This window comes from Hippopotamus amphibius, chromosome 6, assembly GCF_030028045.1.
Source record: "Hippopotamus amphibius kiboko isolate mHipAmp2 chromosome 6, mHipAmp2.hap2, whole genome shotgun sequence".
NCBI classification, from domain to species: Eukaryota; Metazoa; Chordata; class Mammalia; order Artiodactyla; family Hippopotamidae; genus Hippopotamus; species Hippopotamus amphibius.
The window spans coordinates 41,174,884-41,191,778 of record NC_080191.1 but is presented as its reverse complement, the minus strand read 5'-3'; the positions used below and the strand labels follow the sequence as shown (position 1 = coordinate 41,191,778).

At 35.2% G+C, this 16,895-nt stretch overlaps 1 protein-coding gene across 4 annotated transcripts in view; it reads left to right on the top strand.

Annotated features, from left to right (window-relative positions):
* The window catches only part of HBS1L (HBS1 like translational GTPase), a 79,205-nt gene that overhangs the window by 43,990 nt on the left and 18,320 nt on the right, over positions 1-16,895 (top strand). For 3 of the 4 annotated variants that reach the window (XM_057738644.1, XM_057738649.1, XM_057738648.1), the window contains 4 exons: positions 5,100-5,208; positions 9,486-9,748; positions 10,221-10,386; positions 13,113-13,230. In XM_057738644.1, coding sequence (XP_057594627.1) covers positions 5,100-5,208; positions 9,486-9,748; positions 10,221-10,386; positions 13,113-13,230 — 656 coding nt within the window. The remainder of the gene's footprint in view (positions 1-5,099; positions 5,209-9,485; positions 9,749-10,220; positions 10,387-13,112; positions 13,231-16,895) is intronic. The other variant, XM_057738645.1, reaches the window with a different exon arrangement.

Genomic DNA, 16,895 nt, shown 5'->3' with positions numbered 1-16,895 from the left:
AACTGGAGTATGAGAAAGGTGAACTGGACAGGTAGGTGAACTGATGAAGTACAGGCCCTGTTACCAAGGTGAAGTCATTTCTTCGTTCCTTGGTTTTTGTTTGGGGGTGGGGTGGGGGCGGGGGCTATGAAACAGGCAGGTTGGACTTGATTAACTGGGTAGCTGTTCTTTTCATCCAAACGAAAAATCTAAAAGATGATCAATTCTTCATCCTACTAGAGACGGAACACTAATCACTAATATGTGAATCTTCAAAATGTGTTTCTTTTTGGCAACCATGATTTGGTGGGTGGGTTCTACATGACTGAGGGGTGGGGCGTGGGACATAGATACTTTTCCTTTGGAATGGCACATTTTATTTTACCTCCTAGTAGGCTGTTTGATTTAAAGGACGTCTTCATGGTTTGGGAGTCATAGACACATACATTCGCAGAACTAGAAACCATTTAATTTACTTCATGATGTAGATGAGAAAACTTGAAGCTAGTGAAATTAAATGAACGGTTTAAGCTGTAAGGTAGGTAGCAGTTGATTAGTGGCAGAGCAGGAATCAGAATCCAAGCTCCTTTTTTCCATCCAGTATTCATTCATTCCATGCTGCCATTATTTGGGGACTTTCTGAAAATGTATTGTATTCAATTTCTTGAGATTGTTATACAGAAAATGAATTTCTGGTTGGTCGGGGGAGATGAGGAAATACAGTAAACATTTTACACTTGTGTGTGATGGATGTATGTCTCTCTTATTGATCCATGACTGGTTATTGTAGTTATCTGTTCATTTCTGACCTATGTCAGTAGATTTTGCCTGTCATCAGCATGATGCTAGTTATGAGGGGGACTGTGTAATGCAGTTGAATAAGTGGAAGTACCCTGCTGTTAATAACAGCTTAATGGAAAATTTACTAAACGTGTATTTTTATTGACTATGGATAACATCAGATTGAATTAACGTGTTTCCAAAATAGCCTGAATCAAGGTTCTCTCTCAAGGGGAGGGTTCTAGGATTGGAATTATTGAACTCCTTGAAATAGGATGCAAAATTTTGTGTGGTGTATTTTTCTGTCAAGAGTGTCCCGTTGTTTTCATCAGCTTTTCCAAAGGGGGGATCTGACCTAAATAAAAAGGTTTACAAACCATTGCTTTAACGGGTAATATTCAGATCTGTAGTACTTTTTCCTCTAAAAAAGACTTTGATTTATATAATCAAATTTTTGAAATACTACATCTTAGGTTTGATATCCTGTAGATACGAATCACCAGAAGTGAAAAATATTTACTGCATCCCCCCAAATATTACAGGTTCATATTGTGACTTTTCTCTATGCTTAAAGACCTTTTTTTTAATGACCCACCTACTTTTTTTTTTAAAGTCAACATTACAGTATTTCAGTGTACTAAATGTATAAGTGAGTCAAGGGATTTTTTACACACAAAATAGTTAGAAGGTATTAAATTTAATCTTACTAGGAAGTGGGAATTAGCCCTGTATAGCTTGGACTGAGACATTTTTATGCTTTATGGGTCTTTCCCCCTATTTTGACAGAGCCCAGAGTCTGCCATGCCTCTGTCAGTCAGGGTGCTCTCCCCACCTACACGCCTCGCTCCCTCACCCTCTTCCTCCCTATCATCATTATCATCATCATCCTCCTGCTGTCAGTGTCCTCCTGCCTCATCACTCACTCAGCTCTCACTCCTTTCTACCTTTGCTAGAACTTTGAAACTGCTTTTGTCATGGAAATCATGCCCCTCCACAGTTCTGTCTGCTTTCCTAGTGTTTTTTCCTACTTCCTTGCCTCTCAAACCCCAGGGTCCGGAAGGTCAACTTTATTTTCTTTTCTGCCTTTTCCAACAATTATTCCTTCACTCGTCTCCTTCGTTTTTTCCTCTTATATCTCTGCTCCTTTGAAGTTTCTGCCTTTTGCTCAAACCAGCCTGTTATTAGTCTTCACTGCTGTCATCTCCTGAACAATCTCATGATTACTTTTCCTTATGCATTAAGACTTCAGCAGCTGGCTTACAGTTTTCTCCTACACCCTAAGCCCTTCATGACCATAGCTTGGGCACTGATGTGGAAAAACACGTCCAGCACCCTGCACGTGCAGTTCTCTGACCACCTCATTTCCAGTGACCTTCACCTCTCATCAGCAGTTCACTATAACTCGCCCCCCAAAATCATGAGATCACTTTGTCCCATTCTGACCACAGCCACCTAGTTGTATTTCTTACATCATTACCTTTTCTTGACCTTTGGACCTCTCAGCTTTCTTTCAGTGCATCAGTACTCTTCCTTTGTCATTTTATTTGTTTAATTCAGCTTAGAGCTCATTATTTATAATTTCAATAACTTTCCCCCCTTTTGCTGCCAATACCTTCAACCACCTTGTTTCTCTGCCCTTTTTTTGTGCCTGTTGGGTAGAAACTTAACTCTGAATGAAGCAGTGAGTGTCTTCTCTGTGCCTGTTCCTGAAGGGCTGAACATTGCTGGAAAAAGGCATATAGATAGGCAGTGATTCCCCTGCAGATTCAATATCACAGATCTTAAATGGGTCCTCAGTACTGTCTAACGATTCCCCTGTCTTTGTGTGTATTCAACTCATTTTTTGTGCAAAGATTATTGAACACTTTATTTGCTTCACCAGTTTTTTTGCTTTCCTTATTCACCCTCAAGTCTCACCAGGTAACTTGTTGCTATGTTATGGAGAAAACAAAAGCTAATTATTAGGAGTTTTCATCTTCTAGCTTCTCAACATACAAATCTGGCTTCTATTATGATAAAAGTGCCTTTCTCGTATTTTAGTTCAGTTTCTATCTGTGCTTTATGTCCCATCCCTCTCTACATTCTCAGAAACTCTAAAATATCGGACATGATCTTTCTTCTTCCTGATATTTTCAACCAGGCCCTCTCAGTTTTATTTTTTCCATCAGATGATCCCATGTCTCTCTTTTGCTACCATTCTACTACATTCCTCCCTTTCCAACCAGATTTTTTTGAGTCATTAGTGCATATCTACAATTGCTTATCTAAAGCCCTTGGGACCGGATTTGACTCAGAAATCAGAATGTTTTGGATTTAGAAAAGCATTAACATCTGTGGTGTGATAACCCCAGTGGGATTTGGGGCAGCACCCTTTAATCATCACATTGTTATTTCTGCACTGAAATGTATGGCTTTCTGCTTTAAGTGGGATAAATGAGGGCTACAAAAACTTCACTGTAGTCCAGGTCAGGTTTTGCTTCCAAGTGGGTTAAAACAAAAAAAGCTTAATTTTTCAGAGCTTTTGGATTTCGGGATTATGCATTAGAGATAGTGGACATGTACTTGCTGCCTCTGTTTTCTCACCTTCACTTTTTTAACCCATTCTAGCTTTTCTTTCCCTCACTTCACTCAGATGGTTCTTGCTAATTCTACCAATGACCTTTATCTAAAGGAATCGTGTCCCTAGTGAATGTTTTCAGTCGTCTCACTTGACTGAACAGCATCCTCAGACTGGTGATGCCACTTCGCCTAGCTTCCTCAGCACCGTCCTCCCCGGCCCGTCCCTGTCATCTTTTTGCAAGCTCATTGTCGTCTTTCTTGCTGTCCTCTATCTTGTGATTAAAGATGGAATTTCTTCCAAGGCTCTGTCCTCAGACCACTTCTTCTCTTACTCAGTATTCTCTACTTTGGTGATCTCATGTATGTCAGTGCCTTCAACAACTGTTTATGTGCTGATGAATCATAAATTATATTTTCCAGCCCAGACTTCTCCTTTGAGTTTGACCCTTGATTTTATCTTCTCCTCTCTTTCCCTTCCCGCCACTTTCTTACGTCATTTTGTTGGCTTCCAGTTGTGTTAGAACAAACGTTAGGATCTTTGCTGTGGCTTAAAGGTCCTGCATTGCCTGGCCATTGCCCCCACTTTCAGCTTCATTTATCTACGCTCCCTCTCCCCCTCTGCTTTTACTCCCTCTGAAAGTCATGCTGCCTCCTACAGCAGTGCCATTATACAAGCTACTCTCTGTTTGGAGTGCTCTTCCTTTCTGGGTAGTTTATTCCTACTCATTTTTTGTGTCTTCACTTAACTCTCATTTTCCTGTGGAAGCACTCTAATTCATGTGCCCTGTCACCAAATCTGATAATAACAGATACAGATTACAGCACTGTTTTAATTTTACTTTTTTTTTGGTATCAGTTGGTATGTTACCTCCGCTAGACTGTAAACTCCCTAAGTACAAGGATTATGTCTGCTTTTGTTCACCATTTTATTTCCAGCATAGTGCTTAGCATATAGTAGGCAAATAGTAAATATTTTGAATGAATTATGTACATTAATTTATCTTTTCTGATTTTTAAAACTAATTTCTGTACATACATTTACCAGTGTAGCAATGCAGTTTCCATAGTTTTATGTGGACCCAATCCTGATGGGACTCTTACTGAAAATAATAAAGATACATTCTAAAGAAGTTCATGAATTACACATTTTTTTTTTAAAGGATCAAATGCATAAAAGTCTTACTTTGATCCAGCTCGTAATTTATCCTCCTTTACGTTTCTTAACTCACTTTTTCTATATTGACCTCTTCCCTCATATTCTATATGGATATCAGATATCTTACTGAGTCTAGTATTGTGAGCAAGTAAAATATATGCAATGTCTAGCACAATTCAGCAGACTCTCAACTTGCTCATCAGTTTATAGATATCACGATTAAAAATAGTTTAGCCATCTGCTAACTGACTGGACAATTTTAGTATTGTGAAAGGGCGTGGTAGGAGAGGGAGATACAGGGTCTAGGTAAAATGTCAGAATGAGGCTCGGTGCAGAAACCACCTTGTGACCTCTTAATACTGAAACTTAAGAGTCAGTTCAGAATTAGGAAGAGATTTGGTGGAGGTTAAGCATAGCAGAGTCCCGACAATAGGGGATTTCCCAGAATAGGGTGACAGAAGAATTTCTTTTAGCATTTTAATATTTCGCTGAATTTTTTTAGAGAAACACTATGTATAAAGATGTGATTCTGTGAAGATTACCATAATATGTGCTTAATATGTAATAAATGTTTCTAGGAATCAACTTGAATTAATTAGCCTTTTATATTTTACTCTTTAATTAGGAAAATCAATAGATTCCCAGTCATCTCGAAGTGAATCTGAAATTGTGCCAAAAGTTGCTAAAATGACTGTATCGGGAAAGAAGCAAACTATGGGATTTGAAGTGCCTGGGTAAGATTTTTAACCCCTCCCCCCTTTTTTGTAATTAGTATTATCTCCTTGTTAGAGTATAAGGAAGAGAATCTATTTTAATTTTGCCTAATACAATCATTGAAGTATAATGTGTCCTCAGTATGGCATAGTACAAAGAAAAGGGGATGAGAAATTAGGCTTGGTTCTAGATTAATCTATGTATATTAACTTACCTCACTGTCAATTTCCTTATGCAAATTAAATATAGCTACTTTAACATTAAAAACCTATGGTTTTGTGAAATCTAGCACTGTGAGGTAGGGAATCCTTGTGCCACTAGATGGCGTAAGTAAGCAGTGTTTGGGAATTAAGTGTAGTTGGTGAATCATGGAATCATTAATTTTTTTTACTGTTATCTTTAAACTCTTTTAGATTTTCATGCTGAATAAAATGGGTCAGTATAACAAAGACATAAAATATAAAATAAAACATATCTAGAATTGCAAATATCTAGTAAGAAGTGATAAGTCATACTTCAGTAGCACTCAGTTATTCTTTCTTTTCACAGGCTTTAGAATTCTCTCAGGAGTTTTTATAGACAAGGGAAGTGGGTTGCTTGAGACATAACAGCACAGTTTAGAGACATTAAACCTCTTTAAAAGTGTTCAGGTTTTTCAAACATTTCCTAAATCTATTATTTATAAATTATAATTTACAAATTATATTTTGTCTACCAGTTAGATAAGAAACACTATTATCAAATATAAACAATAGAGTTTTTCCCCCCAATTTCAGGAAATACAAACTCAGTAGCCATTTTTTTTCTTCCCTTACAACATTCTTTTATGTAAATTAATAGAAGATTCCATGAATCTTGGTTGGGAAGAAAATTAATGATTACCTAGTTCATTTCTTAAATTTTATTTTATAGAAGCAAGACTTTATTCATTAGATTTCAAATTTAGTGAGGGAAAGAACTCCATATCTAGGACATAGTAGGCATTCCATATATGTTAGTTAAATAAATGAATGAAAAAGTTAATTTTTAATTGAGTGACTTTAACCCATTAAAATAATTTTGAATCCTGATTTCAGTAACAAAAAGTTCAGTGTATTTCTTTTGTCTCTGAATTAAGGTTGGGTTGTCAGAATCATAAGTACCTTTTTTATTCTCATGTCTTGAGTGCCATTTAATCCTATTATGGGATTATTTATGTTGAGAGAGGAGAAAATAAATAGAATACACAAATCCTTGTTCTAAGGATTTTATAATCTCATGCAAAAAATTCTTTCAGAGGCTTAGAAAGCAACATGCAAATAAGCATAGCACAAAACAAAGGGAGTGAGAAAATAGGCTTGATTCTAGACTTGTCTATTACTCTATATATTAGAAGTAAATGCATAGTTATTTATGTGACTGTTTATAAAAATAATGGGTAATAAATGATCAAGGAAAAATAAATAGTAAATACAAGTAAGTAATTCTTGGAAACTCACCTCTGTGCTTTACAAGTGTAATGTAAGCCTTTCAAAATCTTGCAAGACTATATGCTTCGTGAGAACAGAGACCATTAATGTTCATCATCATATCCCTTTCATAGAATAGTTGTTTAAATATTTATTAATTGGAGTCCTTGGGGAAATACATTTTATTTTAAAAATAAACTCGGAAATAGTATAAAGATAAAAAGCAGCCTATGAGCCAATATTTTGATGTGGCCCTGTGTAAGAAGTCATCAGAATGTGAACGGTCTGCAGGTAGAGATGGAGATGCTCACAAATGCATAATGTTGCTCAAGGAACAAGCTATATTTATGTCAAATACTTCTATGGGATTTGGGGGGGGATTTATAGTAAGGATAATACTTAGGCTGTTGTTTTGATTTGGTCTCAAGAAAGCAGAGAGAAACATAATTAAATACTTTTGAGTCAATATTTCAGCATCATAGATTTCTACACAGTGTGATTCCCAGTGGCAGCTAAAAAAAGGATAATGCATTTCTTAGAAGAAACTGAAACAGCAAACTTTTCTTCACTAATAGTAAAGTTAGTAAATATCTCTAAAAAATGCAGTAAGTAAAAATTGTTAGAACCTTGCATAGAGAACTAATAACTCTGTGGTTAACTTCTTCATTCTAAATTATTAGCTTTCCAGTGTCATTTAAATAACTCACAAAGAAAGACTAAGCCTCTAGATTCACGTAGAAATATTCCCACTTTTGGAAGGATGGTTAAAAGAAAAACCAGATGGGTCATTTTATAATAATAGATAAGATTGCAAAATTATATCAGAAAGCACATGAGAAAATATTCAACCAACCTTTTCTTTCTTTTGTACCAGTCAGTAATTATAGCCCTGAACCCAGAATGGTCATTTTTAGCCCACATCTTTGAGATTTTTCAAAATCTTAAAACATTAGCTTTTATTTCATAATATGCAGAAGTTTTTTTACTAAGTACAGACTTACCTAGGATGCTTTTCTAATTACTTTGGCCCTTTCCTCTAACACTCTACAGTTTAGTGAACAAATGTTATGAAAGCGAGAGAAAAGCAAACCTTATGTTACTGAATTATAAGTGAAATAATCAAGTCAGATCATGTTTTGTGACACTCTTCCTATTCTGAGCAGGGCTGCCTGGATTGGGGGTGAGCTTCAGGCGGCGACCCACTTTTTTAGCCATAGCTGTTTTGCTTTTATCTACTTTCCATGTTGGAGTTAGCATGAGCTTTCCTTTGAAGAAAAGCCTCTGTCACTAAAAACAGAAAGATTTGAAACCAGAGATTGTGATTTCTCCCAGGTCTGATCAGAACCAGAGTCTATGACTAGTCATTCTGGTTGAATACTTTCATTTGTATTTGTTAATTCGTAGGGTTTTTTTTTACTCCTCTAAATGCAGAGTTGTCATGTTTTTGTTTTAGAGAACTAGCAGTGGTCACTCAAATAAATGTTTGCAAATTATAGTTTAAATGTGATTTACTTAGTCTGTTGGACTCTTTTTGTTGTTGTTTGGACTCTTTTAAAAGAGTGAGAACATTTTCCACATACTTAAATTTCTTCCCTGTAGTTTGAGATGAAGTTAATCTGTCTAAGCAGTGTTAAAAGTAAACACCAAAGTTGGTTAGTGGAGATTTGCAGAAGCAAAATAAGATGGAAATGGATATGAGGCTTTTAATGAAGTTGCGAATATAACTACTGTGATTCTTTCCTGAGGCACAGGATGAAGGGTCAGTGTTGAGCATATAAAAAAGCCCTGAGAGGGAACAATGAATCTGTTTTTGTCACTGTGGGCCAGAAGAAAATAGATTTACTCTTTGTACATATTTGCATTAGGCTGCAATCCTTAAATGATTTTTGTAAACTGCTTTCTGTATGTAATTTTTCTCTGCCAGCTCCACACTGAGTTAGATATAATTGGTTTCATTCTTAACAACTTGCAATTTAACCTGTTCTTTGTCCTAATTCTGTGTCATTGAAGGAAAGGTAAGACACATTGCAGTCTGGTTGATTAGATTACACCCTTCATAGTTATCCATGGGATAGCACTGGTATAGTTTCTATGGAGGATAGTCCAAGAACTAATGAAGAACTAAGATCAGTGTTTACTTCTGGAGGCATTGCATTGTCAAAGAGAAAATAAGTTAGGCTGCATGGTATTGTTTCTGCTTTACATATCTGAGTTCCTCACTAGATTGTAAGCTGTTGGGATCAGTTGATAACTTCATTTCTTTATCTTTTCTTCTCAACATCACTGCCTAGTATATGTTAATATAGTTTTTAGTGAATCAAGTGTTGGTTGAATTAATGAATTAAAACTCCTTTCCGAAAGTAATGAGAAAATGTAGACATTTAGAGATGTTTCCCTTGAGGATAGTGTTTGAGCAAAAAACTGTCCTGTTGGAGGAATGGGTTAGGGATAAAACTGATAAAGCTATTTTTTTAATACTACTTTATCTCCAGGAACACACTTAGTGCCAATTTTTCACAAAATATCTCCTTTGTGCCATCTGTTTTGATAGGATTGTATGGCTAAGCTGTAGGCTTAGACATTGAATTTCAGTTATTTTATGGGATATTTTCTTCTTATCTTTGTTTTTGGTAGTCTGTTTTTCTCCTGGGATCTTCCATGTGTGTATTTGTGTGGTTTGGGTCTAGCTACTTATCATTTCTACCTTAACAGACTCCAGCCATTTAGTGGAGATCAGTTTTTGGTCTGCAAGTGTAAGGAATATGAAGAGACAACTTCTGCCCTTCTGACATTGTGGAATGTCAGTCAAGTTGTTTTAAACATTTTATTCCTATCTCTGCTTTCTGTAGAGTAACTGTTGAAGAGAATGGTCATAGTGGCCACGCACCTCAAAAAGGACATTCTAGTGAAGATGCCAGCCTTGTTTCTTCTGATGTACTTGAGATTGCTTCTAAATCAGCTCTTCCATCCCACACCATTCAAGCATCGGAGGAACAGAGTTCAACACCAACACCAGTGAAAAAGTCTAGCAAGCTGAGGCAACAAATAGATATCAAAGCAGAGCTGGAAAAGCGACAAGGAGGGAAGCAGCTCCTCAACCTAGTGGTCATTGGTAACACCCTTTGCTCCTCTGCATGTCAGTCAGCTTGCTCGAGCCCAGTAACTTTCTAGTGGCAGCATGGGAACGTGTTCCACTCTACATTGCTGTGTGGGTGTAAATAGATGTGAAGCAAGGAGGCATTGCATCATGATGTCAAGTTACCCAGGTCACTCTGGGTGAAATAACGCCAGGTTACCATAGAGGTCATTAGACTTGGTGGTGGCATTTTCATTTTGTGAACGTTTGAAAATGATGTGTCTTGTTGACAATTTTAATTTCCAGAAATCAAGGAAATTTTCCCCCCTTTGGAGAAACATGCTCTTTTTTTCTCCATTTAGACATTTTAACTATTATTTGATAACAAGTGGTATTTATTACTCTAAACACTGACATGAACTGTTGAATCACATATTCATGCAATGCCTCAATGTGAACAACATCTGGAGAATGAACCTAGTATTAATCCTGAATCAATTTTCCTTAGGTCATGTTGATGCTGGGAAGAGTACTCTGATGGGCCATTTGCTTTACCTTCTGGGTAATGTAAACAAAAGAACTATGCATAAGTATGAACAAGAGTCTAAAAAGGCTGGCAAAGCTTCGTTTGCGTATGCATGGGTCTTGGATGAGACTGGCGAAGAAAGGGAAAGGTAGTCACTATATTTCAAAATTTTCATTCTGAAATGGTGTACAGTCTTTTAAATAAATATGTAATATATGTTGAAAATGCATGAAACAAAGCATGAAATATTTTAGACTATTTTTAGAAAAAAGCTTTCAATTATCAGGGAAATTTTTTTTATTGTCATTTTCAATGTAGTCTACGTACATTTTTTACTCTTCCAAATTCTATGAAAATAGTTTAAAAGAATGTTTACTAAAAGATTTAAAAAAAACACAGAAAAAGGCAGTAATTTTATATATATATATATATATATATATATATATATATATATATATATCTAATTATTCTCTGGGAGAAATTTTGGTTGTCACTTCCCTGAGTATATGTCAAATTGTGTTGATTTTGAATTAAAATGATGAGAAAGACTCTTAATTTAAATTTTATATATATATATAATTATAATATCGAGTTATATAGGAAAGGTAACTTTTTTTAGTGAACTGTCTTCTGTCTAGGATCAAAATGATCAGTAAATTCAAATAACCAGGCTTAATTCATCTTTGTACTTTCTGTACTATGCTTCCATGAGACAGAGTCAACAAACAAGTAATTAAACCTGTCTCCTACCATCTAGATCTAATCCAGTCTATTACTCCTCTTGCATGTGTTACTGTGTTCAGTGATAACTTTGGAGAGAGTCTAGGAGAATATAGCTATTCATATACCTCTGGTTAAAGTATTTCTTTTGAAATCTTTTTAGAGTGGTAATATATTTCTTGTTAGAACTGTTAGGTGGGGGAGCCAGTGGCACATTTGTCAGGAAAGAAAGAGGACACTTACTAAGTGAAATGGCAAATATACCTACTGTCTCAAAATAATAAAGACTCTGAAGTTCTTTGAAAGTCCTGAATCAACAAAGAAATTAATCTGTGTCCTCTGATGTCTTCATTCTGAATGTGATTAGAGAACATATGTGGATTGTCATACTTTTTAAATATGTATATGTTTATTTTCTTGGAGTATTGATACATTTCTCAGTAAAGCAAGTCACAATATTCCTTAGCTTTTCTGATAAGTAGAATTTATATTATAGTGGTTTCAGTTTTGTTCTGTTTTTCTCTTGTAGGTAGGTGTATTTTTTATTCTTTATAGTATTACAAGTTTGTTTTACAACCTAGTAAGAAAAAATAGTTGGGCAGTTACAAATTTGGGGGAAACAAATATTGGAAAACAGTAGAATTTTGTGTGATATCAGTATTAGAAGACTAAGTAATTTCTATCAGCTTATCAAGCAGATTATTGAAGTATATGGCTTTTTAGTTTATACCATCTATTAAGTAGGTAAAGAGATTGAGAACAGTATAATTGTTAGAATGTCTTTGTTTGTGATGTGAGTTGAGCAGGCAAGTGAGCTAATAATCTCAGAATAATTAATAATTTTAGTGTATTTTAGTAATAAATCTGCTAGTTGGCTGTCATACTTTTGCTGCTGGTAGTTCTATATTGTTCAGCATGCCACAACTTTTAGAATATTCCTTTATTCTGTAGACAGCAGAAGCTTCCATATACATAATGGGAGTTTTAACTCACCACTATATATTCCTTAGCAGCATTTCAGAAATACAGTGAATTGCTTATCCCACCATGTTAAATACTTATAAATCCTCTGTTCTGCTCATGTGTTGGACAGAAATTAGTAGCCTGAGTGAGATTTTCATACCCTTTCGGTTACAAATGCAGAGCAGAGCTGGGTCAAAAGAGTTTGGTCAGAGCAGTCTAGGGAGGAGCTCAGACTCAGTCTTGGTTCATCACTATTCTCAGGCTATTATTTGGGGATTACTAAAGAGAATTAAGTATCATTTTTGCAAACTCAAATGGCCCGTGGTTTCAAATTAAACCCGAATAACTTGACTAAGGAGACCCACAGTTACCTTACTGCTAGGGTGAACACATAATTACCATTATAATTGTTCGGACACTTTGGTAGGAAAAGGGAGTGCTCATTCCTTACTCTGGACTATCCTGGGCAAACTGGGATGAATAATTACCTAGTTTATTGCCCACTTGATTTCCTTTTCTTAATTCCTAAAATCTAGAAAGATTTGGAACTTTTGTAGACCCTCCTGGGCTTCCTTATAATCTGCATCTATGTTTTTGTGGCTAAGAAGAGGCACTGTGTTGGACTCCAAGAGGATGACGTGGGATGCAGAACCACTACTGTCCCTCTCTCATCTTTTGAAAAACTGTGCATCTCCTTTGATATTTCCTGTTTGCTAAATGTGTAACATTACTGACCAGCCTTGCAAATGAAAGTTTTACAAGTTTATTTCTATAATTAGTGAAACATAAATGTAAGAAGATGAGGAAAAGTACCTCCTAATAGTGGTCATTCTTCATTTTTATCTTTTCTCATGTGCAGTATTTATTGTTTCCCATTCCAGAGATGTCCCTATATATCGTTCTTTGTTCACAGTCTATACTGCTTCTTGATGAAGAAAAAGGAAATGGGAAACATCAATCATTTTGATTAAGCTCTTGTATCCACAGCCTTGTTTTAAAGCCATACCAGTGTAATTCTGTTATAGCAGAAATCCCAGATAGCCTAATTATTCAAAATAACAGACTATATACTAGAATCCCTAATTATTACTTAATAATTTAGACTGTCATTTTGCCTATATTATTAAATAATTTAATCCATAACACTGATTCTTTCTATATGTTTTCTAACCACTTTATGTTTTCTTTAAGGGGAGTAACAATGGATGTCGGTATGACAAAGTTTGAGACCAAAACCAAAGTTATTACATTAATGGATGCCCCAGGCCATAAGGATTTCATTCCAAATATGATTACAGGAGCAGCCCAGGTACCAGATATTTCCTTAACCAAATTACACTGATTGTGCGTAAAATTTCCTGATGCTGAGGTTATAATTCTAGGATTATCACTTTTAAAATATTAAAATTTTCAATTGTAACTTTTGAAAAAATTTGAAAAAAGTAGAGAAATGTATTTTTCGTGATCTCTTTATTGGTACTTATAAAACCTTTTCTGATTTATTACAAAGAAGCAAATGTGTATAAAAGCTATGAATTTCTTTATAGTAAAAATAATGGTAAGGGCTTGATGAGGCATAGCTTTATAATTCACTTATTAATAAGTTAGCGTGAATATTTCAATATCTGCCTTTTTACTATATATTCAAGTTGTATATCTTTTTAAAGAGCTAATTTATGCAGAAATAGTGAAGCTTGGGACTTTTCCCCTTGTGGTTTATTTACTTTATAAGATTAAAAAATAATTGCAATTTGTAAACTTATATGATTCTTAATGAGGATGCTGAAAAAAATCAAAGATAATAACTTTAAATAATTAAAACAATGAGAATAGCACTACACATATAGGACATTGATTTCTTCTATAATAGGTGATTATTGGAAAATAAGGAGAGTTCAGAAGTTTGCCTGTGTCACTTGGCAAAGCTTTCAGCAATTGACCATTTTCTGAGTTCTTCCACCCGTTTAAAGGGAATGTCTATCAACAAATGTTATGAGCGTTTGTCAACCTAAAAAGAATGTTATATGAATAGATTAGAATATATTTGAAGATAAATAAGGAAGTATTTGATTCTGTTTAAGGAAGTTAACATATAATTTCAGAATATTAATTTAAGGTCCATGGACTGGATGAGATAATGGAGATTGGAAAGTAATAGTTATCATTGTTGATTGAGTACTGAGTACAGGCCAGACCCTGTGCTAGGTATTTTGTATGTGTTTAGTTTAATCTAATCCTTGTAACAACTCTGTGAAATATGTATTATCCCCATTTTAAATTGATGTACTTCTCATTGCATTTACCAAAGGATACAATATAGTTTTCTCTTTGTTTCCGTGTGTGTGTGTGTGTGTGTGTGTGTGTTTTCATTTAGTGAATGCTTACTGAATGCCTGCTATGTGCCAAGCACAATGATAGGAGGTGGGGATATGATGGACTACATACAAAGCACATTTTGATAGTTTAATGGGAGAGGCAAACACCAGAACACACAATTATACTAAAATGTTTTTTAGTCTTAGTATCTTAGAGTCCGGAGTAATCATAAAGAGCCTTTATTCCAAACCCCTGATGGAATTAGAATAGGAAAGGATTTTAGAAATTATATAATGGAATTCCATTATATGACAAATGAAGAAATAGGCTCAACGATATTAAGTAACTTACCCAGTGTACTAAGTATTGTGGTAGGCTTTTCTGGATACAAAGATGCATACAGGACATGCTGCCTCTCCTCAAGGAAATCTCAGTCTAGGAAGGTAAGATATGTGAAGACGAAAGGCTAACACAGACGTACTACAAGAAGAATATACACAGTATACATGATGGATGAGGAGAGATCACTTTTTACCACTTAAAAGGCTTCCTTGAAAACGTATAGGCATTTGAGCTCCCAAAGACAAGCTGTTGCTTAGAAAGAATAGAGAAATTGCCCAGTAATTTTTTTTTTTTGAAATGGTAATAGGAAAGAGGATTATGAAGAATACTTATTGACTTAGGTATCTTAATACCAATTCAGTGAATTTCAATTTTTAACCTAAAAAAGTAAATATAATCTGACAGTTATTAGCAAAACCTGCTGAGAAGGAGATTTACAATCATTGAGCCCAAGATTTGGAAGCTCAGGGCTGGGGGCTTTAAATAAACTACATTCATCCCCCAGTGTTTCTGTGAGGTGAGATAGCTGTCTGTTTGCCTGAAGTGTGAGACCTGCTAGTGACTACACATGAGGGAGAGAGCCAGTTTTCAAATTGATTGCTTTAGTTTGTGCTTTTAACTAAGAATCCTTGATCAAAAGAACTGGATCTCATTGAGGAAATCAGGAGTTTAACATTATAAGTCATGAAGGATTGGCTATGAATGATGCACTTAAGAGTAGATATGAAGCAGAAGGAGTATTTGGGTAAGAATAAAAGGAAAAAGAAAAAATAGTGTAAATTGCCCGCACCAAAGTATGTACGTCATGTTTCTGATTTAAATTATAAAGTTCTGTTGTATTCAAAGTATCTGATAAATTCTTTACTTACTTTATGACCATTTCATTTCCCATTATGGTGAGGATTATATGATGATACATGTGAAAATCTTTAAAAACTGATAGCAAAAACATGAAGTGTCATTGAGGAAGCAACAAAGAGAAAAGCTGTTGTGGACTCCGTTCTGACCGCAAGGCCAGAACACTTGATGTGAACGGAATACGAGAGGACCCTTGAGAACAAGTGATGGTCTCAAGAGGGAGTGCCAAATTTAGACATTATATCCTAGATTACAGAAAAGCAGATTTCTCTAAGAACCAGTATGCATACAAGGCAGAAACTGTAAAAGGGATAAATGAAAGAGTGTTCATTTAAGAAACGTCCTGACAATACACTGACAGAAATCATTGATGAGAATGAGAATGGAGGAACATCTGTAGCTGCACAAACTATTTTCTGCAAATTTTCAAAGGCTGCATCCATTTGATGCAAATGGAGTCACATAAAGAAGCATCAACAACACAAAGGAGTAGTGGGAACCTGTAAAACTAGGTTCCTTAAGGCTAAACAAGAAAATGAGCTAAACTAAGGTTAGCTTTTTTCCTTCTTCGTGTGTGTGTGTGTGTGTGTGTGTGTGTGTGTGTGTAAATTGAGTATAAGAGAAGAAATGTCTTTCATCTGATTCTCAAAATGGTCAACAAAGGTGTTATTCAGGTTCATTTTCAGTGGCTATAGGGGGTGAATGTGCTGTTTTTTGAAAATTCATGTTTTTTACAACTTTTCATCGTTATGAACAATACTCTTGACAAATATCTTTGTAGATTTATAATTATTTCTCTAGGATAAATTCCTAGATGTAGAGTTGATGGGAAACAAAATAGACACAATTTTAAGGCCCTTGATACTTATAGTGAAAATGCCCTCCAGAAAGGTGGTGGGCGTGCTGTCCCACAGGCAATATGTATGCATGCCCGTCTCCCTGCACCCTTGCCATTGCACCTTTGCCATTGTGATTTGTAAAACTGGAGAAGGGAGGAATATGTTGATCTATTTTTTAATGTTTCTTTTTTTGGTTTCTAATAAATTTGAATTTTTTTGTGTGTTTATTGGCCATTTGTATTTATTCTTTAGCACGTTGCTTGTATCCTTTAACTAGTTTTCTGTGGAGTTGTGCTTTTTTTCTTTTTTGGTAAAGATTTGATATTAAGATTATAACTTTTACCTTAAACATTCTGTTACAAGTATTTGTCAGTATTTACTTATGGTTTAATTTTATGTTTTTCCTCCTTTGCCTGGTTATCATAACTATTATGTAATCAGATATGGGAATTTTTTATTCTTTATGTCATTTTTTTCTTTTGGCACATGCTAATACTTTCTTCTTTTTAAAATTTTAATCCATCTGTGTAATTCCTTTGATTTGCTTTGTGTTTCGTGTCAAGTTAGCGTCTGCCTTTAAAATCTGACCAACACAATGAATTCGATAATCTGTCCTTTG